Genomic DNA, 27645 nt, shown 5'->3' with positions numbered 1-27645 from the left:
TTCGAGTTGCATACACTTTCTGTCTAACAAGATATATGCACTATTTTGGTGACGATAAAGGGTATCATGATCAGCATTAGAAATGGATTGTTGATGGTTACTTGTATTCTGTCCAGTATCTTGATAGTATAAAGACGAAGAATTACCATAGTGAGCAGGGTACATGGTGGTGTTGAAGAAAGATATAGAAGTGGCTCGTTTTTGCTTAGGTTTTGCAAGTTCCCACACTGCAGGTTTCAATATGATATATTTAGTCTACCTATCATTCATCTTCAGTGTCCCCACCTAAAAGCTCAGCATCATCTACTCCTGTCTTCTCAACTACAAACCAGAGTCTCCAAGAAGTAGTGGGAGTGGCTGCATGGAAACGGTGGACAATATATTCCGTGTATTGATGACTCAAAGACATTTATCACCCTGGTAAAAGCAGGCCCACAATTCATTGTACGAGTCTGCTAGAACTTCCTTCAAAGGATCTGAGTAGATAGACACCAGTGCATATGCAGTAAGATCATCTGGACATTGTGCATACAAGAAATAATACCAAACCTCGGCATAGGTTTTGAGTCCATCCACACGGATCTAATTATGATATATATCAACTCAGAGCAGATTTTAAAGTAAGACCTTACTTTCACATTTCGTGTATTCCTAACATTGGCTCGGTTTTTGTCACTTTCACTGTACAAACTGCGTGCAATTTGTCCATTGGGTAAGCGCAACCTCCCCCATTTACGAACTTGTTTTGAATAGATCCCAGCTTCCTCCAATGCATCCATTTCGGGTGAAAATAACTGGGATGGTGAATGCTTTCGTGGTTGTAGGAGAATGTAGCCATTACCAACAACTAAAGATCCTTTTGGTTGATGCAGTACAGACTTAGGATCCAACTCCGGGCACATGTGCTTCAATGCATTGATACGACACCGGATCAGAGCCTGCTGAGCAAGATTGGAAAAAGGATTAGAAGGCTGGCGGATTGACTGGCCTAATTCTCCGATCAGTTGTTCGAGGGTATACTGAGAGCTAACTGCACCTGGACCAATTCTAATCATCTCTGAAGCGAGATGCAGAAGAGTATGGATGCAGGGGCGGCAGAAATGCATCCGGTCAACACGCCGTTGGTAGTACATTACTTCGTATTCCTCAACAAACTGAACAAGTTGTATACGGGCCTCCCGGATTTCTTTTCCAGTTGCAGAGCATTGTAGCATTGTACGTGCTCCATGTAGACCTTTGCACAAATGTCTCCAGTTTTCTCGTGGAAGAACGGCCCTAAAGAAGCCTAAAAAATATACAGGAAGTATTCTGTTGCCTTGAAACCATTGTTGATTTTCTCAGCAGGGTTGCGGGGAGGTTGGTGGAAAGATGATGGAAAAAATTTGCGTGCTTCGGCAACAAGCTTCCCGTGATATTCCCAAGTTTCCCCAGTGAGAGTAGCCCAAGTCCATGTGTTCTTGTTATCGGTACATCCACAATCTAGTTTTCCTCTCCATAGTAGAATCAGGAGTTCACCAAAGTTGAGTCCCAAGTGATGCATATGATCAACAGAAAAGCATCTTGGAACAGGGATCATAAGATCTTGTGAAAGACCCAGAAGAATAGATGGTTTACTAATCCCAGTTGCTTTACGATTAAGTTCATAAGCTGTTGGTCCTCAAGATTGAACAACTTTAGCTAGATCTTCATGGTACTGTTGTACAAATGGACGTTCAAGTCCTCGGATATCAACATCATCATGAGCACACTCAGGGGGAAGAGGACCATCTGGTCGAAGATGGACTTGATTATAATGTGGAGTTCCAGGCTTATGACGCCCCTTCATTGGGCAACCAATCCGACAGGCATGAACACAATGATGACTTGCACGCCCATGTTAAGATCATGTACACTGAGTAACCGTGCCAAACCCACAAGGTGTCTAAGTGCAGAAGACGAGTGGGACAGTAGTGAAGTTATTAACAACACCGCTGTTACGCCGTTAGTCCCCGGAGATCGAGAGTATAGAGAGAGGAGCTAAGTAGCAGCCAAGTTGGAGCGGCGGTATTGCCAATGACGAGGAGCAAACCAGAGGACATTCAAGTCCTAAGGTCGAGTAGAACGTGCTTCAAGGCGCTGAGCCTGAAGACTTAGAAGGGCACAGAGTTAAGGAGGGAATCTAAGTCAATCTAAGTTGATAATTAAACTGAGGAACTACAGTAGCGTACAGGCAGTATTTATATCTACGGATCAGCGCATCGGTGCGGAGCACCAGACTAACTACTAGGAGCTATACGAGTAGTACCTGCAGGGTAAAGTAAAAGACAATAAGGAGGGACTAGAACGAAAGGGTATGTGTAGCGAGAAAGAACAATAAGAAGTGAGATTACAATAAAAGGTAGATCTTCGGAATACCGAGCGGCGGAATGGGGGCCCGAGGCATGGACTTGACAGTATCCCCCTCTTAGGCTTGAGCCCTCGAAAGCCATTAGTATCGGGAAATACTATTAGTCACCAGAGAAAAAATTTTATATCCCGTTAGCATCGGCATTTGTCCCTTTAGTCATCAGGAAAATTTCGTTGGTTCACCGTAAGCCGAGTACAATTCGAAGGAAAATTTTCGCTGGTCCATGCGCAGTTTTGCCCTATAAAAGGCCCAGGGTTTTGCCGTCAAGGGCCTAAGTTCCCAAAAACTTCTAAGTCAACAATGACCACTAGCCATACCACTACCACCACTCAACCTACTGCCAGCTCATTTTCCCGCCCCGCCGATCCCCCGAGGCCCGGCACTCCGATTGATGAAGATGAGGATGAAATTCTTCGGGAGGCCCTAGCAAGGGTCGAAAGGGTGAAGGCACGGAAGGCAGCGGAGGCTGCTAAGAAGAAGGCAGCAGAGGAGGCAGCTGCTAGAAAGGCAGAAGAGGAGAGGAGGAAGAAGGAGGTTGCTGCTCGGGCTAGTGTGGCGAGAAGGAAGGCGGCACAGGAGGCGCGGGATCAGGCCAGTCGGGCTCAACAGCAGGACGCGGAGGTCGTAGAACAACGATGGCTACTTGCAGAGGCCGCTACAGCAAGAAGTCAGAGGGGTACTTCGCCCAGTGAGATGTCGGTCTCCCCTTGGAGGCCCGTGGTAGAAGTTAGGAGGGAGAAAGGAAAAGGGAGAGAAGGAATTCCGGCGCAGGTAAGTACTGTATACCTCTTTTCTATAGTGATACTTATCCTCATTCTTTTCAGCCAGTGGGTGGAGATCCGGACAACGGCGACGATGGTGACGATGACGACGATGACGAAGAGGAGAGGGAGCCTTGTGAGAGGTGCAAGGCTAAGAAGATCCCTTGCCTGCAGCAGGCCGGCAAGCGGAGTTCCGTCATCTGCAAACCGTGTCACGACTCCAAGGTGCAGTGCTCCTTTTCGGGGCGACCATCGACGGTGAAGCGAGAAGGCAGTTCCGGTGAGCGGATTGCCATCATGGAAAGTCAGATGGCGCAGAGCCTCGCCGATCTGAGGGCCTTGCGGGAGGCCAATTTGGAATCCAACCAATACCTCCGCCAGCTGTTGAGGAGGCAGGAAGACAACCATGCCCATCTTATTGCCATGGAGACAAGGATGGCGATGATGGGTATGGGAGAGGGACCGGCGGTAGCAGGGCCGTCGAGCAGGAGGACCGAGCGGCGGCGACTGCTGAAGCGACAGAGAATAGTAGAGGAGAGTGCAGAGGAAGAGGAAGAAGAAGAGAAAGAAGTGGAGGAAAAGGAGGATGGAGAGGGAGAAGAGGAGGAGATGGAAGCAGAGGAGGAAGGAGAGGTGGAGGCGCCGGCGTCGACGACAGCGAAGACGGTGACCTCGGAGAAGGGAAAAGAGAGAGCAGTGGAGTAGAAATATCGGACATTGGACATCGGTGCTCCAGCCTCTTCTTGTAGTCTTCTTGTAGTCCCCTATCCTGTTGTATGAATTTCTTTTTTGGTTTTTTGTTTGTCTATAAAAATGTTATTGCGTTTTTAAAATCGGAAAGCGAATGGGCCGCGAAGCGGCGTAAGAAGTAATTAGTTAGAAGTATTAGTAGTTTAAGGGTAAATAAGAATTAAGTGAAGTAGTAATTGAATAACAAGATAAACGATTAGGCAAGAGGAGTAAACACTCAATTTGCTATCATCGTGTTTACCCTCTAAACGCACAAAGTAACCTTCGGCGGAGCTCAGCGGAAAAGGAATAAAATATTTTTTGTGATCAAGGTCCAGGTTTCAAAGGGTATCGAGCGTGGAATGCAGGTACCAGTTTGTCAGCATGTAATTCGTCAGCAGCCACCCAGGAGAATTCATCGTCGGTACCTTCGTAACCGGCCCACTGAATATAGTAACGTAGAGGACAATGTTTATACCTTCTATCCAGTTTGGAATCCAGGATTTCGGCAACGTTGTACTCCTCTTCACCATCAACTTCAATTGGAGGTAGAGGAGATTGAGTACGATTCGGGAAAGGGTTCGGCGTAACTGGCTCCAGCTGTGAGACGTGGAAGACCGGATGAATCCGGCGAAGATAGTCCGGGAGCTTGAGCTCATAAGACAAAGTACCAGGTCGACTGATGACCTTGAAAGGACCAAGATATCTTTCAGAGAATTTCTCAGTAGGACGAGTAGATCGAATGTGCTTAGCAAGAACAAAAACTTCGGAGCCGATCGGGAACTCCGGATGCGAGATTCTTTTCCTGTCAGCTTGTTCCTTGTATTGAAGGCAAAGATCGCCGTGATTAGGGACATAAATACGGTCGTCAAGGCATAATAACTTGTCACTACCTAAGCTCCAATGTTTATTGGAAGGATCTTTAGCAAGTTCCAAACCAACAATGGAGCTCGGGTTGGCGGGAAGGGCAAGGATGATGGCCTGGTGTAGGGCTTCGATATCCATAATAATCGAGGCTCGTAAAGCCGGGCCTTCCAGGAAGGTAGCTCGAAGAGACGCAGTGAGTTGTTTGTTAGTAAAGATAGGACGGAAATTATGAGGGTTCACTTGGGCGTAGCCGATATCCCCCTTTTTAGGGTAGACGTCCCAGCGTCTAGTTATCGAGTCGGGTTTCTCGCCGAGTTTTCCCGGCCGGAAGCGAATGACCATATTAAATTGATGTAGAAATTCTGACCATCGGACCTGTCGGCGTGTGAGAACCTTGGTAGTAGAGAAATACTCAAGATTCTTGTGATCGGTGACGACGTCCACCGGATCACCCGAACCTTCCAGATAGTGACGCCAAGCTTTAAAGGCCTCGAAGATGGCCAGTAGCTCTTTGTCGTGGGTATCGTAGTTGAGTTCCGCCACGTGAAGCGTTCTGGAAAGGAAGGCTAGAGGATGAATTTCACCATCAGCATATTGGATGGAAAGAATAGCCGCAATGGCATAATCGGAAGCGTCGGTCTCCACGATAAGTGGGCGATTCGGCTCCCAATGGGCCAGTATCGGCGCAGAAGTGAAAGCAGTTTTGAGATTTTCGAAGGCCTCTTGACAGCTGCTGTCCCAGATCCAGGGAGCGCCTTTTCGGGTAAGCCGAGTCATCGGCACAACGATATCGCTATAATTATAGATAAAACGACGATAGAAATTTGCAAAACCCAGGAAGGACTGAATGTCCTTAACCTTCCTCGGAACCGGCCACTCTAGAACTGTCTGAACTTTCTCCTTGGACATGGTCAATCCGTCGGGAGAAAGAATATAACCCAAATACTCAACAGTATCCATATTGAATTCGCACTTCTCGGGATTGGCGTAAAGCCGATGTTTCCACAAGCGCTGAAGAACTTCCTTGACGTGTTCTTGGTGTTCTTCTGTCGTATCAGAGTAGATCAGAATATCGTCAAGATAGACGATGACACAAACATCGAGCATGTCAGAGAAGATGTCATTAACAAACTGCTGGAAAGCCGCAGGGGCGTTCGTAAGACCGAACGGCATAACCTTCCATTCGTAAGAGCCGTAGCGGGTCCGAAAGGTGGTCTTCCATTCGTCACCTTCAGCGATTCTGACTAGATGATAAGCGTGAGCGAGATCCAATTTGGTGTATATTTTAGCTCTTTTCAGAGCGTCGAGAAGATCTGAAATGAGTGGGAGTGGGTAACGATCCTTTTTGGTAATACGATTGAGTCCACAGAAATCGACGCAAAGGCGTAGTTTGCCGTCTTTCTTCGGGATGAAAAGGACCAGAGCGCCGTGAGGAGAGGATGATGGGGTGATAGCACCAGTAGCCAGCTGTTTGTCAATAAAGTCTTTAAGGGCGACTAACTCCTTTTCAGACAAAGGATAAATATGGCCGAGAGGCGGCGAAGCGCCCTCTTCCAAGTCAATCTTCAAGTCGTAGGGTCTGTGTTCAGGAAGTGAATCTGCAGCGATCTCGTCGAAGACATCTGCAAACTCAGCATACTCTGCTGGGATGGAAGGAGGAAGTGGAAGAGCGGTCGGCGGCGGCGGGCCGCAACCTCTGAGTGGATAGCATGAAGAAGAATGGGCTCCATACCAGCGTCCTTGCAAGCCCTGTTAAAGACTGCGGCACTGACAAGTGCAATGTCGACCTCAGGGGTTTCCAGTTGAGCAGCGAATTGAGAGACCGTAGGATAGGAATAGATGGGTTCAAAGGGGAATTTAGACGAAAGGGGCTTGGCCCGTAACGTCCAAGAGCGGGAGCAAGAGCGAGAGCGAGGTGAATCCCCAGGAGGGGTTTCCAGAATTGTCAGTGAAACCAATGGCATAAGTTCCGGTAGTGGAACAGCGACCTTTGCAACAACGGGGTTGATAGCAGAAGGCACAGATGTCTGTGGAGAATCAAAGTGTGAAGTGTTACGGAATGTAATGTTTCGAGATGCCCAGTCAATCAACGGATTGTAGCAGGATAAGAAACTGTAACCTAATACTGCTTTACAAGATGAATCTAAGTGAGTAACATAAAAGGGTAATAGGAGCAGCTCGCCAGAAGGGAACCGAACGGTGATGTTCGCCATATTGGTAATGGGTTTAGAAGATAATGAACCATCAAAGAGACGAAGATTAACAGGAGAGATTTTGGTCGTAGGAATAGAATTTTGTGAAACATAACGAGTATCAATGAAAGAGTCAGTAGAACCAGAGTCAACAAGAGTAGGAAATTTAAGAAGAGCAGAGATAGGTTCGGCCAGCGCGGCCGAATCGGATAAAGGAAATTCAGTAGTTAAAGATATTACAAGAGATCGTTCAATGGAAGAAAGAGCGGACACGTTGAGATATAACTCCCCAGGTGAGGTACAAACCTGATCAACGCAGCTCCCGTTTTGTACCGGGGAACAAGAGCTGCAGACTAGTTTTCCGATTCCTCTTCAACAACCTCAATGGTTGCTTCGGGGGTTTCTTCAACCTCAGCAGCACGGCCCTTCGACTCTCGGGCCTTTCGCTTATTGCAGTCAGCAATCTGATGCTTACCACCGCAGAAGAGACAAAGATTGTTCTTCATCCTTCTTTCCTTCTCGGAGGGAAGGACTTTCCCATCTGCACCAAGATGGTTGAACACGGGGCGCTGACCGCCGGATTGGCCGGAATTCAAAGAGTTCTGGGGCTTACCATTGTTGTTAGGCTTACCACCAGAGAAGGGTTTAGGCTTCGGCATGAACGGCACCGAAGAGCCAGATGGCTGAGAGTTGTTTTGCTGGTTAGTAGAACCAGTCTTAAAGTCCGAGGAACCCTTCTTCGGGTTCTGAGCAACAAAAGGCTTACCAGCCTCACGCTTTCTAGTTTCTTCATGCTTCCAATAACGGTTGTCAATACGAAGAACCTCTTGTCAATAATCGGCGAGCGTTGCCGGCTCGGGCAAACATGCCATTTCGTCCTTAATGCATTCAGCTAGGCCTCGTCCATAAGCCCATTTCAGGTCAGCAGAATCCCAGTTGGTACTAGCAGCCAGGGTGTTGAACCAGATGTTGTATTTCCGGATGTTCTCGGTTTCCTTCATTTTAAGATTACCGAGAGAATCTTTGGCCTCACCTTGAGCGTCGTAAACACCGAAATTGTCCTGAAGCTCCTTTACAAGGGCCTTGAAGGACAACGTCCAGGCCAGCAGCGAGTCGAGATCCAGGTCGAGGATATCAGGGACAAACCATTCTTTGGCTGACCCACTGAGATAGGAAAGAGTATAATTCACCTTCCGTTGGTCGGTGAAGTACTTTGGACAGTCATTGAAGACCAGGGCGAGATTGACGAAGAACGTCTTGAGTTTTCGGGGGTCCGAACTGTCAAATACCTCTGGCTCCTTGACCTTGCTCTTGGATTCAGAGCTGTCAGAGGGACAGCTGAGAGCGGTGAGAACGGTACCAAGGGTCTCAATGGAACCCTTGAATCCCGAGAGGAGTTCCAACATAGCACGTTGCTCGTTGGAGATGTCAGGAGAGAGTGGGGAACAAGGTCCACCAGGTCCACTGGGGTCACCAGGCTCACCACGCGGTAAACCGCCGGAGTCATCATCCAGATCATCATGATTGTTGTCGGTGCCCGGATCGTCGGGGTCGACAGGAGGGTCTTGATCGTCGTGATCACCAGCATCCAGATCAAAGTGAGGAGGCAGGTCACGAGGAGATTCTGAAGCAGCACGACATTGAGGTTGTTTTTCCGTACGACGAGCTATGGCTTGGAGGATGGGAGAATCAATTCGAGTAGTAGACCAGCCGAGCCGGAGCGACCACGGGGGGTTGTCCATGGCGAGGGGTCAAGACTTGGACAGGTTGTCCGTCACCGGTATACAGAGTACTGTATTTGAATTGTTGTTCTTCTTCTATGGCCTCAGGAAGAGTTGACGTAGTAGGAACTGTAGCTGGACCGAAACCGCAATTACGGCGACGTGGTTGACCGATGGCAGAGATAGAGTCGGAGAATGGGGCAAAGGATTGGGCTGTGGTGAAGAAAGTATTTTCTTCGGAGTTAGCTCTAGATTGAGCTCGGGTTTTCGGAGGCATAAAAATGATATGTCAGTACGACGTTAACGGATTGAGTTTAATTATACTGTTAAGATCATGTACACCATGAAACCGTGCCAGGGCCACAAGGTGTCTAAGTGCGGAAGACAAGTGGGACAGTAGTGAAGTTATTAACAACACCGCCATTACGCCGTTAGTCCCCAGAGATCGAGAGTATAGAGAGAGGAGCTAAGTAACAGCCAAGTTGGAGCGGCGGTATTGCCGATGACGAGGAGTGGACCAGAGAACATTCAAGTCCTAAGGTCAAGTAGAATGTACTTCAAGGCGTTGAGCCTGAAGACTTAGAGAAGAGCTAAGTTGGAATGGAGATCTAAGTTGATAATTAAACTGAGGAACTACAGTAGCGTACAGGCAGTATTTATATCTACAGATTGGCGCATCAGTGCGGAGCGCTAGACTGTCTACTAGGAGCTATACGAGTAGTACCTGCAGGGTAAAGTAAAAGACAATAAGGAGGGACTAGAACGAAAGGGTATGTGTAGCGAGAAAGAACAATAAGAAGTGAGATTACAATAAGAGGTAGATCTTCGGAATACCAAGCGGCGGAATGGGGGCCCGAGGCATGGACTTGACAGTGTTCAGGTGTTCTGGAGGTATAAGTACCCTTTCCCTCCCCGCTAGGACCTGATCCCTTTGGGCTCCCTTCTTTGGGTACACATCTGATCTCTGGGTGAGCACATCTGGCTTGGCTCCCAACCTCCCTGGTCGATAGTTGATGACGAAATTGTATCCTGAGAGGAGCTCTGCCCACCGGGCTTGTCATGCTGTCAGCTGCTTTGTAGTGGAGAAGTATTGGAGATTGTTGTGGTCCAAGTATACCTGAATCTGGTGTCGAGACCCTTCGCAATATGCTCTCTATTGTTTGAAGCAATCTATGATGGCTAGGAGCTCTTTATCATAGATGTCGTAGTTCAGCTCTGCGGCAATCATGGAGCATGCATGAAAGGCGATGGGATGTATCTCCCCTGTTTCTGGGTCCAACTGTGATAGGATCCCTGCTATAGCCAAGTCAGAAGCATTGCATTCGATGACACGCCTAAATTTTGACCAAACATCTATGCTGTGAATTGTGACATTTTCATGCATAGATTTGTATCAAGAGGACTGTAATTGAGACCCAGATTGACAGTCAAAGTCAATACTGAATCAGTCTAATAAGTTGAAGAGACCCTATACCCATACTACCACCAGTTGGCTAGTTCACCCATCCCCGATACTACCTTTGGATAAAAGTCTACCTTTTTGTCAAGTAGGATTATACCAGACTCGGACTACATCCAAAGGATGACCATTCATATATGACATACCAAGGGTATTCTTGTTGGACCTTACACTGGCAGGAGTTTGGAAGAACTTACTCAAGTGACCATGAGCCGAGGATTGACTCAAAATGACTTTCTAGAACTCAGGAATTATCAAAATACTCCTTCTAGAATGAGATCATGCATCAATCTAAAAGACTGTGATTTAGTCTAATAGACCAATCAGGTTGCCTGGCTGAGGAAAATGACTAGAAGAACAATCGAAGTACTGCGAGGCTCCGAAGACATATCAAATGAATGTCAAAGAGTCCTGACGTAAAAAATATTGAAGAACACAATTAAATGAATACTATGCATAACTCCTTTGATAGAGTATGGGCACAATGGGTGTCTATTGAAAGAGAGAAGCAATTAGTTTAATCCAGATGAATCAGATTGATAGGATTAGAATCGAGGAGAGCTGATTTGCCTCCGGACGAGGTGACAAACGATCAAAGTAAGTGTTGAACAGCAATGACAGTTGAACACCATTCGAGTCATTCTCCAAAAACAATTAAATTAAATGAATATCGAAGTACCTACCTACGTTTGGAGGTATACTAGAATCTTGGAACCAATATGGGCCAAATAAGGACATGTAGATTCAAATTAAATGGTATCTGACCGAGTGTAGAAGTTTCCTTGCGGTTCCGAATGTTTATTGTATCAAATTAATTGTACTGTGCGACTCTATATTCTGTATGTATAAATAGTGATCCGATGTATCTGGAATACAAGTGATTTTGGGACGACGTTGCAGTGCTAATCCGTAAAGAGGAAAGATACACTCCCGCCAGACTGAAACCTCTTTGCTAGCAGCCATTTGGGCCTGGCACTTGTGAGTATAGGAACATTGTGTTCTGCTCCTTGTGACTGCCAGAAGTTATATCCAGTTGTTCGGTATTCTTTGAACTTAGGATCAGTTGTTGGTCTTAAGGGCAAATCACGCTGTGTGGTTGTGCCAGCACATAGTTCTAGCCCTCTGTAGGGGTCTGTGTGTTTCGGTTTTAATTTACTTTGATTCTCAAAACCCTAAATTCTTGATATACCCATATCAGGACAATCAAAGCACAAATTGTGCTGAAACTACCTTAATCAAAGGAATATACTGAATCCTTAGAACGATTCAAATTGATTGATCAAGGCTTCTTACCTAGCTCTCAAAGCTTTGCAGAACCTTCGACAATGCTACCCCTTGCTATTAAATAAATTTGATAGCAGAGAACTCGCATATTGTGTATTAGATTGGTTGGTTTGGACTTGACAAACACCTTGATGATTCCCAAGTAGTTGTCTATGAACCTCCTATAGAAGTTTGCGAATCCAAGAAACGCCTGGAGCTCCTTTACCGTCCTTGGTTTTGGCCAGTCCATTACCACCTTCACTTTCTCTGGGTCCATGGATACCCCCAGTGGTGAGATAATCACCCCCAAGTATTTGACAGTGTCGACGTGGAATGCACATTTTTCCGGCTTTGCATGGAGGTGGTTTGCCCATAATCGTTCAAGGACCTTCCTAACATGTTCCACATGGGATGTTTCGTCATCCAAATAGATCAGTATGTCGTCCAAGTAAATCACCATGCAAACGTCCACCATATCGTGAAAGATCTCATTCATGAAGAATTGAAACGCGGAGGGAGCATTTGTGAGCCCAAAAGGCATTACCAGGTACTCGAATGACCCATACCAAGTTCAGAATGAGTCTTCCACTCGTGTCCCTGGGCTACCCTGACATTGTTGTATCCTGTGCGGAGGTCGATCTTTGTGAAGAATTGAAACGCGGAGGGAGCATTTGTGAGCCCAAAAGGCATTACCAGGTACTCGAATGACCCATACCAAGTTCAGAATGAGTCTTCCACTCGTGTCCCTGGGCTACCCTGACATTGTTGTATCCTGTGCGGAGGTCGATCTTTGTGAAGATCTTCACCTTCCACAGTTGATCCACTAAGGTGCCTATCAGTGGGAGGGGATACCTATTCTTCTTCGTGATCTTGTTCAGAGCTCGATAGTCGACGCAGAGTTGTAGCGTACCATCCTTTTTCTTGGCAAACAAGATGGGCGCTCCCGTGGGGGAACTGGAGGATCGTATGAACCCCTTCCTCAACATCTCGTCGATGTACTCTTTAAGAGATTTCAGCTCCTTCTCAGACATGTTGTAGAGCTTCCCTATGGGAGGTATCACATCCCCTTCCATTGCGATCTTAATATCGTAAGGTCAGTGTGGAGGTAGCGTCCTTGCTTCTCCTGGTGAGAATACATCTAGGTAGTTCTGGTATTGAACGGGAATGGATTTCTTTAACTCCTCTGTCTCCTGGTGCTTTGATGCTCCTTCGTCGAGTTCTTTGACAACCTCCCCTTGTTCCAGGCTAGGGTTCCCACTCTCAGGATCCTTTGGTTGCTGCACTTCTTCTGGGGAGCTGCTATCACTTGCCCGGAGTATTTCTTCTGTAGAGGATTCTTCCTTCGTGGGCGATATATGAAGGAAATACGGTGGGGTTCCCTCTCTCAATAGGCAATCCATCCCGGCAGCTCCTATTAAGCTGATGGGCTTCCCTTGTATGGTGGGATCCGATTTTCATTCCACCACATGGGTACCCACCATGAGCTGATTTCTTTGGAAATTGCTATGCCTTATTGAACCCTTGGGAGTTAGACCAGACCTTGATGGAATCTTGGGTATGTTCTGACTTTCAATATCTAAGGTGGGGAGATCAGGATAAGGTCCATGTTCCCTCCTCTTCCTCCTCCACCTGACTTTTTGCTTAGCTCCAGGCCAGGAGGAAGATCATTCTGTGTCCCTACTTTTCCACTTTTGATAGGCCTCCTCTGAACCCTTTACTGGTTGTGGGGTTACTTTCTCCATGGCAGATCATCCGGCCTCAAGGATTTCCTCCACCTCTTGTTCCGTGCTTTCGCTTGTGAATGCTAGCCATTTGTTGATTCCCATAAGGATTGGATCGTCTGGCCCTAGATCTTTTCCTGAGGGGAATAAGTCATGTGGACCTGGTTGTCTTGATTCGTACTCCTCCTCCTTTACTTCCTCCAACTTCACCTTTGTCCTTGAAGCTTTAAGAGGAGCTTCAGGAGGTTGCTGAGGAGCTTCAGGAGGTTGTTGAAGAGTTCCTTCATGTATTTTCTCACTGTTTACCCCCCTTTCTAGCTCCTCAGTACCTTCCTCGGCACCTGGTTGGACAATTTCCGATGCAAGGGCTGCTGAGATTTGGACGTTTTGGTCCTGGAATGTCAGACAAAGTTCCTTCCAGTCGATTACTGGGTTGTGTGTCAAGTCCATGCCTCAGGCCTCCATTCCGCTGCTCAGGATTCCGAAGATCTACCTTTATTGTAATCTCTCCTTATTGTTCTTTCTCGCTACACATACCCTTTCATTCTAGTTCCTCCTTATTGTCTTTTACTTTACCCTGCAGGTACTACTCGTATAGCTCCTAGTAGTTAGTCTAGCGCCCCGCACTGATGCGCCGCTCTGTAGATATAAATACTGCCTGTACGCTACTGTAGTTCCTCAGTTTAATTATCGACTTAGATTCCCTCCTTAACTCTGTGCTCCTCTAAGTCTTTAGGCTCATCGCCTCGAAGTACTCTCTACTATAACCTTAGGACTTAGACGTTCTTTGGTTTGCTCCTCGTCACCGGCGATACCGCCGCTCCGACTTGGCTGCTACTTAGCTCCTCCCTTCTATACTCTCGATCTCTGGGGACTAACGGCGTAACAGTGGTGTTGTTAATAACTTCACTACTGTCCCACTCGACCTCCCGCTCTTAGACACCTTGTGGCCTCTGGCACGGTTACACAGTGTACATGATCTTAACATTGTGCATGCGTAGCCACGGTAGTCCTAGCACAATTGGAGCCATGGGGTGTAAGCAAGTTACTAGGGACTCCACCTTGTGAATGGTTCCATCTGCAAAGCTGATCTGGTCAGTGTAGGTCTGAGTTATCATTGACCAGGAGTTATAGGATCGGGATGTGAGATGAGCTGGTTGACTCCCCGCGAGTGCAGCTCTTATTGTGGTAGGCAAAAGTGTTGCGGGGTTTCGCAGTTCACCCTGATCTACCTCAAAGCCCCCTTCCCATTTTCCGCTTCGTCCCACAGTTCCTGCTCGCCTTCCTTTGGTGAGTCTAGGATGTGAACATTCCAGATGTCATCCATTCCCTCCCGTTCCTCCACCACGATCCCAGCACGAATCCGCTCGAAAGGACGGGTTGAATTGTCCTTACGACCTCCCCCTTGCTTGGCCATCCCTCTTCCTCGAGTTGAATCAGCCTTGGAAGCTCTCTCTGAGTGTCATAAAGTACACAGCCCCTATCATTTTCCCTTTCTCACCGTCTCGACGCCTTTACTTGTACAATACATCATCCCACTGCTGTCAATCTCCATCAATTACTGATCTATCTATTACTGATCCACCTGACCCACCTTCTCTTTCTATTGGCTTCCGCCTCCTTCCTTGCCCCTGAACTGTACAGTATTACATTGTTGTTTCTCGCAGACTAGATTATGTATATATAGCCAACCCTCCACAGCCTGGTCCCTTATCTTGACCTCTCTGTCATTATCTGGGACCAGGTATGTACTTACTTATTATTACCTATGACTACGATACTCAATATATCTCTGTCATTATCTGGGACCAGTTTGCCTCCGCTCCGCTTAGTCGCTCCGCCTCACTGACCTGCTTAGTCGCTCCGCCTCACTGCCTGGCTTAGTCACCCCGCTTCCTGCTCCGCTAGTCACTCCGCCTCTGCCGCTTCGTGACATTAGGTCAAGATCCATTACTGCACTGACAGCCTACCGATAAGGTTGTCCTTGCAGGATCCGTAGACACCACGTCTTCCCCAGTCCTGCCCGATTCTGAAACACCTGCTGCCAGTATAGACTGCTCTGCACTCCCGCACGCACTTGACCCCAGAGACCAAGCTCACGCCCACAACAACGACGATACTTGGCGCGATTGCCAGTCTCAACCTTGCCCCAACACCCTTTCCAACTCAATCCGAGAGCCACTCACTGTGAGCAATATAACCTTCCTGCCAATTCCCCACCGCGCGAGATGCAATAATTGCAAATGGCGGCAGAGGAACACTTGGTGGTGGTGCAGTCGGAGGAGGAGTATTTGGTTGGGGTGCAAGTGCGGGAAGATTACTCCCCCGATTGCCTACTCCTATCATGTCGACTCCTGTCCCGCCTGCCCCAAATACCCCTGCTGAGGATCTCATGGCTCAGCTCATCAGACAAGTAGCCAGCCTTGCTACAGCCATGGAGAAACGCTCATCCTCCAAGTCAAGCATGAACAAACCCGAGGTCTTCAAGGGTAAAGATGGTGCTGAAGCTCGTCGCTTCATGGCTCAGTTCCAAAATTGGGCATCAGAACAACCGGATCTTGCCAAGAGCCAAGTTAAACTTATCAAGTCCGCCCTGGGCTTCTTCACAGAAAGTGCTGGAGATTGGGCAACTCCCCATCTGCTACACTTCAGTGCAGAGAATCCCCCTTTCGGAGGAAATTGGGATACGTTCTTGAAGGAATTTAGCCAGCGGTTTGAACCAATGGACCCAGGTATGGAAGCCCGTAGCGAGATCAAGAACCTCAGACAAAGTAAAGGGCAGACAGTTGCAGAATTTGCCCAGAAGTTCAAGGATATCGGAGATCGGACTGAAATGTCTGATATTGATTTACGGGAACGCTTCTTCACCGCCTTACTTCCGGAAATCCGACAACACCTTATCATCGTAAACATTGCCCAAGGAATCGCTCCAACTTTGAAAGAGGCAATCAAACAAGCCATATCGGTGGATGTCTACCTGCATGATCCCACCATGACCGGCCGAAACACCGGACACGCCCCTGCACACACTGCTCACATTACCCCTGCCGACCCTCACGCCATGAACATTGATGCTACTCACACCAGCACTGGGAATAGCAGGGAGGCCTTCCTTGCCTGTATGCGCGGACGATGTTTTGGTTGTGGAGCTCAAGGCCATGTTAAGCAGAATTGCCCGCACAAGGAGACCACCTGCCGGTACTGTGGACGCCGAGGACATCTAGAATCCGTCTGTCAGGACAAGTTCATGGGACTTGGTCGCAACCGTGGCCAACGCCAGCAGCCTTGCCGTCAGCAGATCTCAGCCACGGCGGCACTATTTACCTTATTCCCAAACAAATCAGTTCAGATTGCCGCCTCAATCCCAACACCTGTTGCTGGATCTGCTATACCGAGCCCCGCTAATCAGGACTTCTCCACCCAAATTGGACAAATAAGGGAATTATTGGACTGTGCTAATGCCATGTCTCCTCCGTCCTCTGGTTTTCAGCAGGGTTTTTAAAGAGGGTACCCACTCTGGCTGCACCGAGAGTACCCCATAATCAGTTTACTATGTTTGCTACCTCTTTGTATGACTCGCTCCCATCATGTACAATATCATCTATCTGGGAATTAAATTCCAGCTCCCCACATTTCCGAATTCATGTGAAACTAAGAGGAAGAAACCGTAGTATAACAACCGCAGCCATGGTAGACTGTGGAGCTACCGCCCTGTTTTTAAACCAAGACTTTGCCACCAGAAATCATGTAACCTGCACACCCCTCCATAAACCAATCAATGTATTCAATATCGATGGTACACCTAACCGAGCCGGGCGAATCACCCACTTTGCATGCTTAGCACTCATAGTGGATAACCAGGAGCAATGGATGGATTTCCTGATCACAAACTTAGGAGGAGAGGATATTATTCTCGGACTCCCCTGGTTACGGAAGGTAAATCCAGAGATTGACTGGGAGAAGGGACGACTTTCAGTAAAACCACCCCGGGTACATATAGAGGAAGTAGAAGATGAGCAGACTTCACACCCTCACCTAGTGGTGTCTACTACCGATAGTCCAATCCAGGAACTCTCGAACGAAGGATCCCAACGTGAACCCAATCACACTGAGGCAGACCTAGAGGAGAATGAAATCATAACAGCAACAGAAGAATCCCCAATACACCGAATACGAGCCAATCACAAAACACGTCGGGCATGGGTGAAAGCGGGGATATTGGAAGAACAAACAGAGGAAGTATGGTGCTCAGCAGGGTTCACTTATTCTCAACAACTAGCAGAGGAGGCTAACCGCGATAAACCCATTAAAACCTTTGAGGAGATGGTCCCTGAGCAGTACCGAGACTTCAAGAAGGTTTTCTCCGAATCTGCCTCTGAGCGATTACCTGCCCATCAGCCGTGGGATCACGCTATCGATCTTGTACCCGGAGCACCAGCAACCATGCGGACAAAGATCTACCCAATGTCCTTGAACGAGCAGGAGGAACTCGACCGCTTTCTAGAAGAAAACCTACGGAAAGGCTACATCGTTCCCTTGAAGTCACCCATCTCATCTCCAGTCTTCTTCGTGAAGAAGAAGGATGGGAAACTCCGTTTCGTACAGGACTACCAGAAACTGAATGAGTATACTGTGAAGAACCGATACCCTCTCCCATTAGTTGCTGATATCATTAGCCGGCTTCAGGGAGCGCGATATTTCACCAAGTTTGACGTTCGCTGGGGCTACAATAATGTGCGGATTAAGAAGGGGTATGAATGGAAAGGCGCATTTGCAACAACTCGGGGCTTGTTCGAGCCTAAGGTTATGTTCTTCGGTCTCACGAATTCCCCTGCCACATTCCAAGCACTTATGAATGCGATATTTGCTGATCTCATTGCAGCTGGCAAGGTGGCAGTCTACCTAGACGACATCCTCATATTCAGTAACAACCTCAAGGAACACCGACAAGTGGTACGGGAAGTATTAATGCAACTAGAAAAGCACGACCTCTATTTGCGCCCAGAAAAGTGTGAATTTGAACAGCAGCAGATTGAATACCTTGGACTTATCATTTCAGAAGGGGAGGTGAGAATGGATCCGGTCAAAGTAGCGGCTGTTCGTGACTGGCCAGTCCCTACCAACCTCCGGGAACTGCGAGGATTTCTGGGGTTTGCAAACTTCTACCGGCGCTTTATCCGAAATTTTGCAAGAATAGCTCGACCTTTGAACGACCTAACCAAGAAGGATACCAGCTTTAACTGGACTGGTACACAACAGGAGGCATTTGACACCCTTCGAGAGGCCTTCATCTCCGCACCAATCTTTGCTCTATGGGTGCCAGACCGACCCACCCGAATTGAGGTAGACACATCAGGCTTTGCTACGGGAGGCGCCCTCATGCAGAAGCAAGACGATGGTCAGTGGCACCCGGTAGCCTTCAGATCGGCATCCATGCAGCCAGCAGAACGGAACTATGAAATATACGATCAGGAGATGCTTGCCATCATTGAAGCATTGAAGGACTGGAGGAATTTCCTGGAAGGACTTCCACAACCATTCGACATTATCACCGACCACTCCAACCTCGAATTCTGGCGCACGGCACAAGACCTCACCCGTCGACAAGCCCGATGGGCCCTTTATCTATCACGGTTTGATTTTCATATGATCTACCGTCCTGGCTGAGTAAACACCCAAGCTGATGCTCTCTCTTGTATGGCAGTACATCATGTATCAGATAGCGATGACAATCAGCAACAGACCGTCCTTAAACCTGGCCACTTCACCAAAATCGCTGCTTCAATCCTATGGAACCCCCTAGAGGATTGTATTCAGAAAGCCTCAGAACAGGACGCACAAGTACTGGAAGGTCTGGAAACAGTCAAGAAGCACGGGTTACAACGCTTGGCCAATGGGATAGCTGAATGGGAGGAGGACAATGGGTTGGTCTACTACCGGGGCCGGGTATATGTACCAGCAGACGACAATCTACGCACCGAGGTACTCCGTCAATGCCATGATCATCCAGCTGCTGGACATCCCGGATTACATGGGACACTTGACCTGGTCAGCACCCACTTCTGGTGGCCAACACTGCGTTCTTTTGTGGAGAAATACGTTGAGGGATGCGAGATTTGCGCTCGCAAGAAGATACAACGGCACCCACGAGCTGTAACTCAACCACTGGATGTACCATCCGGCCTATGGGAAGAGGTAGGGGTCGACCTGATAACACAATTGCCTAACTCCCAGGGATACGACGCAGTCTTGGTCTGTACAGACCTGTATGGAAAACAAATCCATGCTATTCCTTGCACCAGCTCCATTACAGCCGAAGGTGTCGCCGATATTTATTACCGAGAAATCTTCCGTCTCCATGGTCTTCCCCTCCACTTCAAATCCGACCGCGGACCTCAGTTCACAGCTAAACTCATGCAATCCCTCCTCGCTAGACTGGGAATTAAATCAGATCTAACCTCCGGATATTGTCCTCAGTCCAATGGCCAAACTGAACGCGCAAATCAGGAAGTAAAAAAATATTAACTCGCGGACTCACTCGGCCCTAGGCATGTCCCCATTTGAGTTAACCTACGGATACCTTCCCCTGTTCAATATCCCAGTTGGTCAACGCAGCAGCATTCCAGTGGTGGATGACCGCATACGGATTCTCCGAGAAGTGCGACAGGATGCTGGAGCTGCCTTACATCTAGGAAAGAAGCAACAGAAGGAGGGATACGAACGTGGGAAGCAAAAAGTGCATCAATTCAAAGTTGGGGACCTAGTTTGGCTAAGTGTGGAGGACATTAACCTGCAGCTATCCAGTGAAAAACTAGGAGACCAACAGCTAGGACCTTACCGCATTCTGGAGAAAGTCGGACCTCTGGATTACCGCCTTGACCTTCCCCTGTCACTAGACCGCCTTCATCCTGTCTTCTATGTCGACAAACTATATCCATGGAAAGGTAACCCCATCAATGGCGAAATACCAACACCACCAGAGCCGGTATACTTAGAAGATGAAGATGAACCGGAATATGAAGTGGAGGAGATCTTGGACAGTCGGGTACGATGGAAGAAGTTGGAATATCTAGTAAAATGGAAAGGTTACGATGCAGGACACAATTCTTGGGAACCCGCACCCAACCTCAGCCGGGCACCAAAAATTGTGCGGGCCTTTCACAAAAAACATCCGACAGCGGCAAAACCTTGACCATCGAGGGCAATGGTCATAAGGAGGGGGGTAATGTCATAAAGTACGCAGCCCCTATCATTTTCCCTTTTTCACCGTCTCGACGCCTTTACTTGTACAATACATCATCCCACCGCTGTCAATCTCCATCAATTACTGATCTATCTATTACTGATCCACCTGACCCACCTTCTCTTTCTATTGGCTTCCGCCTCCTTCCTTGCCCCTGAACTGTACAGTATTACATTGTTGTTTCTCGCAGACTAGATTATGTATATATAGCCAACCCTCCACAGCCTGGTCCCTTATCTTGACCTCTCTGTCATTATCTGGGACCAGGTATGTACTTACTTATTATTACCTATGACTACGATACTCAATATATCTCTGTCATTATTTGGGACCAGTTTGCCTCCGCTCCGCTTAGTCGCTCCGCCTCACTGACCTGCTTAGTCGCTCCGCCTCACTGCCTGGCTTAGTCACCCCGCTTCCTGCTCCGCTAGTCACTCCGCCTCTGCCGCTTCGTGACACTGAGCTCCCTTGATCCTCCACTGGACGTTCCAATGATTCCAGGTTAGGGCAGTCCTTTGCCCAGTGCTCCTTTCGTCCACAACGCATGCAGAGCTCTTGTCTTCATCTCCTCCACTTCTCTGCTCTTTCCTCGGGAGTCCATTTCCTTCCGTTATCAGTAACTCCTGCCCGGAGGACCGCTTTGGTCCATTCTCCTCCATCCCTGCAGTGGCAGCAGTCCTCCTCTTCCCCTCGATTTTTGCTATTGTAGTTTTCCTCATCCTCCCAAGCTGCGGAAGCCCTTTGTCATCCCTCTTTCCAGTTGGACCTGTTTTGGAACCTCCCTGTCACAGCTGGATCTCGTTCCCTATGCAAAGGGGACTTATAAGGGGCTTCGGGTGCTAGCTCCAACCCAGGGAAGTGACTCAGCCATCCTTGCAGTGTTTTTTCACTATGGAGGTTCCTCAAACTCTCCACTTGCGCACGTACAGCTCCATCCAGTTTTGTGAACACTCAAGTCCACTCGTCATAGGATCGAGGTTCTTCCCTTCCAGTAACAACCTGTAGAGGCAACCAGGGAGCTACCACTTTCTTGAGGTATGTCACCAGGGCCTCATTGTTAAATCCGGTCAGAGGAGCATATTCATTGAAGCGAATGAAGAAGTTGGCAAAGCTTTCCTCAGGCATCTGCTTCATCCAGGCCAACCTCCTCTTTGCCTCGTCTGCTTCGTCGATGGGTCCAAACTTGGACCCAAATTCCCATTTAAACTCCGCCCAGTCTTCGAGACAGGTATGCTCCCCCCTCAGTCGTTGCCGATTCAACACATTGAAGTGGGAGAGTGCTGCGCCAGTGAAATGACTGGCTGCTGAAGTGCACTTGTCCTTTTCTCGAGCGTAGATGGTAGGACGTACCCCAAACATCCTTTCCAGACTGAGGACCCACGTTTTCCATGCAGAACGATCGTCGCCTGCGAAACTTTCAATCTTACCAACGTCAAGCTTAGACTCAATGGTGATTCAATTTTTCTCCTCATTGCTCTCCCACGTATTTCGTCTTTCGTGGGAGGGTCTAGGGGCTGCTTTACGATGCCAACCTTGTCTTGGATTGTAGTACCAGTGTTGGTCTGGGTCATAGCGTGTAGGAGGTACCTCAGGAGCTCCCGTGGGAAGCTCCCTCCTGTCTTCATTGCCCCTGCCATTGTTCCTACCCGATTGGGTGTGTTCCCCTTCATTGGAGCCTTCGGAATTGTTATCCCCCAGCCCGCCTGATGGTGGTGACGGAGGAGGTGGAGGGGGGCCCCTCCCCCACTCCTTCCTTCCTGTCCCCTTTGATCCCGTCCTCCCTGGCTCCGAGATCTTTCTCAATCTCTCGAGTGATTTGAGAGATGTGGGGGGGCACTCTATTGGGGAGGTTATACCCTCCCTTGCCTTCTCCACTCGAGGCTATTCCACTGTCCTCCAATGCATACCTTCCCCCCTCCGGTCTCACGTACTCCCCTGGCTCTGCTCTTTGCACACGAGCTCCCCATTCCTGAATACGCTGCCTATCCACACTCGGGGTGGTAGATATTGGAACTATTTGTCCTTCCTGAGTATTCCCTTCTCTAACTCCCATAGGGGTGCGTCTAGTAAAGGATATTGGTTCTGTTGCTTGCCAGCTTCTTGGCTGAGAAACTACGGGAGAAGGACCCCCCCTTGTTTCATCTATCATTACCAGAGGCGCTTGCCCAAATAATCCTGCCGCATTTCCTGTTTTGGAAACCGGTCCATTTCCTCCCATTACAAACCCTTCCTTTACCTCACGGAGTTGCTCCTGGAGCATCTCAATGACCCGAGCCTGCTGTTGGATCATTATTGCCAACTCCTGAGAGTGTGCCGACTCAAGGACAGTGCCAGGTCGGTTTGTTTGAGCTCCCATCACAAAGGAAGTTCCAAAAGGAGCTCCCTATGGAAGTACTGCCTCTTTGTGAACTGCCAACCTTTTTTGTTCATTCAGGCCCCTTTGACTCTCCGCTCCCACCGCCTGAGACTGCATTGATACCGACCCTTGATAGGGTATGACTGATGGATTGCTCAGTCTTGGAGGAACGTGTACAGGGTTGGGGACCAACTGAGCTGTCAGATCATGTCCAGAGATCCGTAATGAATGTTGTGTGCTATCCATCCTTACTTCACCAAACTGATATCGCTGCATCGAGACTGGTGTGACCAGTTCCGTTTGCAGATTAACTCTGGGGGGAGGAGTCGGGTTATGTGCTAGAATGTGCACCATGGGGGAGGTACCCAAGCGTAGATGTGAGTTCCTTGTGGACATGTTACCCGAGTTATTGACTTCAGGAACCTCGTTATTCCTGGGCAATGAATGTTTCTGTGCCACGAAATGACCATCAGAACTACGGAGCTGCCCTTTTTGGTTAATTTGCTCCAGATGGACCTCCTCTGTCCTGTCATGCCCTGTCCCTAAAAGCTCCCCTTGTTACCCTCCTAGACATCCCAGAACTGCTTACCAGCTCCTCTCCACCTCCTAAATAACCTCCCATGAAACCCCCATGAACCACGGAACCCTAGCCAACCTCCCAACCAATACTAACCTCCATCTGAAGCAACAGTCCCGAGACTCGTGTATGCTGCCGGACAATCCCCTATCAATTTAGCCTCATGGGCTCCGCAGTTCATGCCATCCCCATTAGATGCTTGTTTATTACAATGTCTCTTTATCCATTCATCCCACCTATATAAGTATCCTCAGTAACATAAACATCCCCAGCTTGGTATATTTTAACACACACCCTTTTATATAGGTCCAGTCCCTGTCCCTTTGTACCTGCTAACCATACGGATTTCTCTTTACTCTCAGTTTCTCTACCTCAGTTTCTCTCTACTCTTGTCTATTGTCTCTACGATTGTCTATATGATCCAATATATGCTTTTACTTCACGTCTAAGCAATCTGAGTGAGTCTCTGAGCTCCCTCGAACAATACTAAAGCTCCCCAATGCCTAACGCCTTGGTGAGCTAACCTCCCCAAAACCTCCTCGAGCTCCCCAATTGCTCCACAAGCTCTGGGACCTTGATCCCAGTAACATCGAAGCTACCCCCTACGTTGAACTACGTGCCGCTTCTCCATTACCACCTCCAACACTCGAGGACGTCCGCCTCTAAGCTCCAGTCCCCAGGACCTCCTCTCCCGGGCATATATCTTCTCAGGAGCTTACCAACTCAAGACCCACTTCTACTATGACCTATTCAATCTTACGTTGACGTTCTAGCGAGTACAACTCCTACTACACAATGCTACTAGGTTCCGTACTTCTACCTCCCCTCCCTGGACCTTATAGTAACCCCTTCAAGGGTCACATCTCTCTATCCCAGCCATTACTAGGTCATTCCTGTCCTCGGTCGCAGTTCCCGTAGCTCCCTTCGAGCTCCAGCCTGCTCCTAGCATGCTACAACGTAAACTCCTTATACCAAAACCTACCCTAAGACCTATTCTGACCCAGGTCTTACATGTCCTTATTGGTTCGCATTGAACCATGTACGAGGTTCCTCGATTATCCGTGACCAGTCTACAACGGAAATCCAATGCCCTTTCTAGATTTGATCCAGAAAGTTCCTCCAACAGCATCAGAGTGTCTGATTCTGCTAGTAAGGTTCAGTGTTGGGTCTCCTGGAAACACAACATCACTTCGGACTCCTCGCTTCTCACCAGAAGTTGGTGCATATGCCTCATGGGTGTGTACATATACGTTGTCTGTCCACTACGAATTCGGACAGGACTGTCCTGATTGGGCATTGAGTCCACTGGTGCGAGGAGGTGCGCGGTGGTGTATCATCTGCGCCTGCAATTTTTTGCAGCAATTGAATCTACATCCCCATTGCCTTCTTCATCAATTTTAGTGCCTGCCGCCACTAAGCACACGTTCCGAAGCGCTTGGATGGCATTATAGTTCAGGATATTGACTCTCAATGGAGGAGGATCGAATTGTACAGCTCCCGACCTGTAGTTTGTTGCTCGGTACAGTATATATAACCCCGCTTTGCCGCAGAACTCCTTCTCTCTTCCATGGGTATGAGGGAGGAGGGGAAGTATTCCCCTCGAGTTTCGGAACGATCGTCCGTAACGAGCCTCTGCCTCTAGTAATTCTAACATCCGCTCCGGATCCAATAGAATGTTGTACAACCAAAGAAAGTCTGATCGGTTCGTCAGGGTCATCAGCCACTGTTGAGCCTTCTCTGGGAGGTCTATTTCCAGTTGAGTTCCCGCTGTTAGGAACTGTACCCATAGGTCTGAAAGTTCGAGACCATCTCCCAATGTTTCGATCCCCATCGACTCCAGGACCTCCTGTAAGACCATAGCTACATCCTCCGGGATACACTCCTGGATTCTAATGACATCTTCCAGTCGCAATGTCATCTCTGACAATGGTTGCACTGGGAAATTGGTCCTGCTATGATGGATCGTGTGAGTACGCTCCCAGTTGGGCGTATTCATAGCTGAACTTTTAAGGAGACTGGAGAGTGAACTCTCTTGTCTCAGGGGAGGAGGGTTAGGGGACTGTACGGGAGGAGTTGGTAACCTCCTGGATGATACCTGCGACTCCTCGGATGCTGCGGGCAATACCCTCCTCTCTGGGAGTTTCTCCTGTTGTCATGCTGTAAGAGGGTCCGCCTTTTCCCCTTGTATCCTTTCTATAGCAGCTACTTGGCCGCTGACTCTTCCCCCCGCGTTCGAAGCTGATTCCATGTCTAGCTGCAGTACCGGTCCAGGGGGAGGTCCTCTTGTTCCCCAGGTAGGGGAATAGGCAAAACCTCCCATGGGACTACTGGCAGGTTGGGCATAACCCATGGAGGTATACCTCCATTGAGGCGGTCCCATTCCAGGGTCCTATTAAGATCATGTACACCGTGTAACTGTGCCAGGGCCACAAGGTGTCTAAGAGCGGGAGGTTGAGTGGGACAGTAATGAAGTTATTAACAACACCGCCGTTACGCCGTTGGTCCCCGGAGATCGAGAGTACAGAAGGGGGGAGCCAGTAGCAGCCAAGTCGGAGCGGCGGTATTGCTGGTGACAAGGAGCGAACCAAAGAACGTCTAAGTCCTAAGGTTATAGTAGAGAGTACTTCAAGGCAATGAGCCTGAAGACTTAGAAGAGCACAGAGTTAAGGAGGGAATCTAAGTCAATAATTAAACTGAGGAACTACAGTAGCGTACAAACAATATTTATATCTACAGATCAGTGCATCAGTGCGGAGCGCTAGACTAACTACTAGGAGCTATATGAATAGTACCTGCAGGGTAGAGTAAAAGACAATAAGGAGGGACTAGAATAAAAGGGTATATGTAGCGAGAAAGAACAATAAGAACGAGATTACAATAAAAGGTAAATCTTCGGAATACCGAGCGGCAGAATGGGGGTCCACTGGAGGAGGTTTCTGAACCACAGGTTGACATCCCTCGGGGGTCCTTACGTTGCTAGAGAGTTCATCCCCAAACAACTGTTCTGGGATAGACATCAGGCGTTGACCAGCTACCACCGTGATGGCAGTAGAACTAGCAGCCTGGTTTGATCTTTGAGCTTGTGTTGTATTTCCATGAGATAAGGTGCTCTTTTGTTTTTTCGATTCGAGTTTGGAACTAGAAGGTTGTTCTGTTGACGTCACAATGATTCCATTCGGTGACAGGAGAGCTTGGTATAATGTAAGACCTGGGTCAGAATAGGTCTTAGGGTAGGTTTTGGTATAGTGAGTTTACATTGTAGCGTGCTAGGAGCAGACTGGAGCTCGAAGGGAGCTATGGGAACCGCGACTGAGGACAAGAATGACCTAGTAGTTGCTGGGATGGAGAGATGTGACCCTTGAAGGGGTTCCTATAAGGTCCAGGGAGGGGAGGTAGAAGTACGGAACCTAGTAGCATTGCGTAGTAGGAGTTGTACTTGCTAGAACATCAACGTAAGATTGAATAGGTCGTAGTAGAAGTGGGTCTCGAGTTGGTAAGCTCCTGAGAAGATATATGCCCGGGAGGGGAGGTCCTGGGGACTGGAGCTTAGAGGTGGACATCCTTGAGCGTTGGAGATTGTAACGGAGAAGCGGTACGTAGTTCGACATAAGGGGTAGCTTCGATGTTACCTAGATCGAGGTCCCAGAGCTTGAGGAGCAGTGGAGGAGCTCGAGGAGGTTTGGGGAAGGTTGTCATAAAGTATGCAGCCCCTATCATTTTCCCTTTCTCACCGTCTCGACACCTTTACTTGTACAATACATCATCCCATCACTGTCAATCTCCATCGATTACTGATCTATCTATTACTAATCCACCTGACCCACCTTCTCTTTCTATTGGCTTCCGCCTCCTTCCTTGCCCCTGAACTGTACAGTATTACATTGTTGTTTCTCGCAGACTAGATTATGTATATATAGCCAACCCTCCACAGCCTGGTCCCTTATCTTGACCTCTCTGTCATTATCTGGGACCAGGTATGTACTTACTTATTATTACCTATGACTACGATACTCAATATATCTCTGTCATTATCTGGGACCAGTTCGCCTCTGCTCCGCTTAGTTGCTCCGCCTCACTGACCTGCTTAGTCACTCCGCCTCTGCCGCTTCGTGACAAAGGTTAGCTCACCAAGGTGTTAGGCATTGGGGAGCTTTAGTATTGTTTCAGGGAGCTCAGAGACTCACTCAGATTGCTTAGACGTGAAGTAAAAGCATATATTGGATCATATGGACAATTGTAGAGACAACAGACGAGAGTAGAGAGAAACTGAGATAGAGAAACAAAGAGTAAAGAGAAATCCGTATGGTTAGCAGGTACAAAGGGACTGGGACTGGACATGATGGCAGTAGAACTAGCAGCCTGGTTTGATC

At 48.3% G+C, this 27645-nt stretch overlaps 1 protein-coding gene across 1 annotated transcript; it reads right to left on the bottom strand.

The window, feature by feature from the left end:
• Positions 1-262: 262 nt before the first annotated feature.
• Positions 263-1540, bottom strand: C8R40DRAFT_1157747 (uncharacterized protein; the record flags this gene model as incomplete). Its single annotated transcript, XM_046229658.1, has 4 exons — positions 263-357; positions 408-582; positions 633-1275; positions 1299-1540. 4 exons carry the CDS (start codon positions 1538-1540, stop codon positions 263-265), a joined length of 1155 nt encoding a protein of 384 aa, XP_046092456.1.
• Positions 1541-27645: the final 26105 nt, after the last annotated feature.

This window comes from Lentinula edodes, assembly GCF_021015755.1.
Source record: "Lentinula edodes strain Le(Bin) 0899 ss11 chromosome Unknown C8R40scaffold_1, whole genome shotgun sequence".
Classification (NCBI taxonomy): domain Eukaryota; kingdom Fungi; phylum Basidiomycota; class Agaricomycetes; order Agaricales; family Omphalotaceae; genus Lentinula; species Lentinula edodes.
This window is presented reverse-complemented; position numbering and strand designations above follow the sequence as displayed.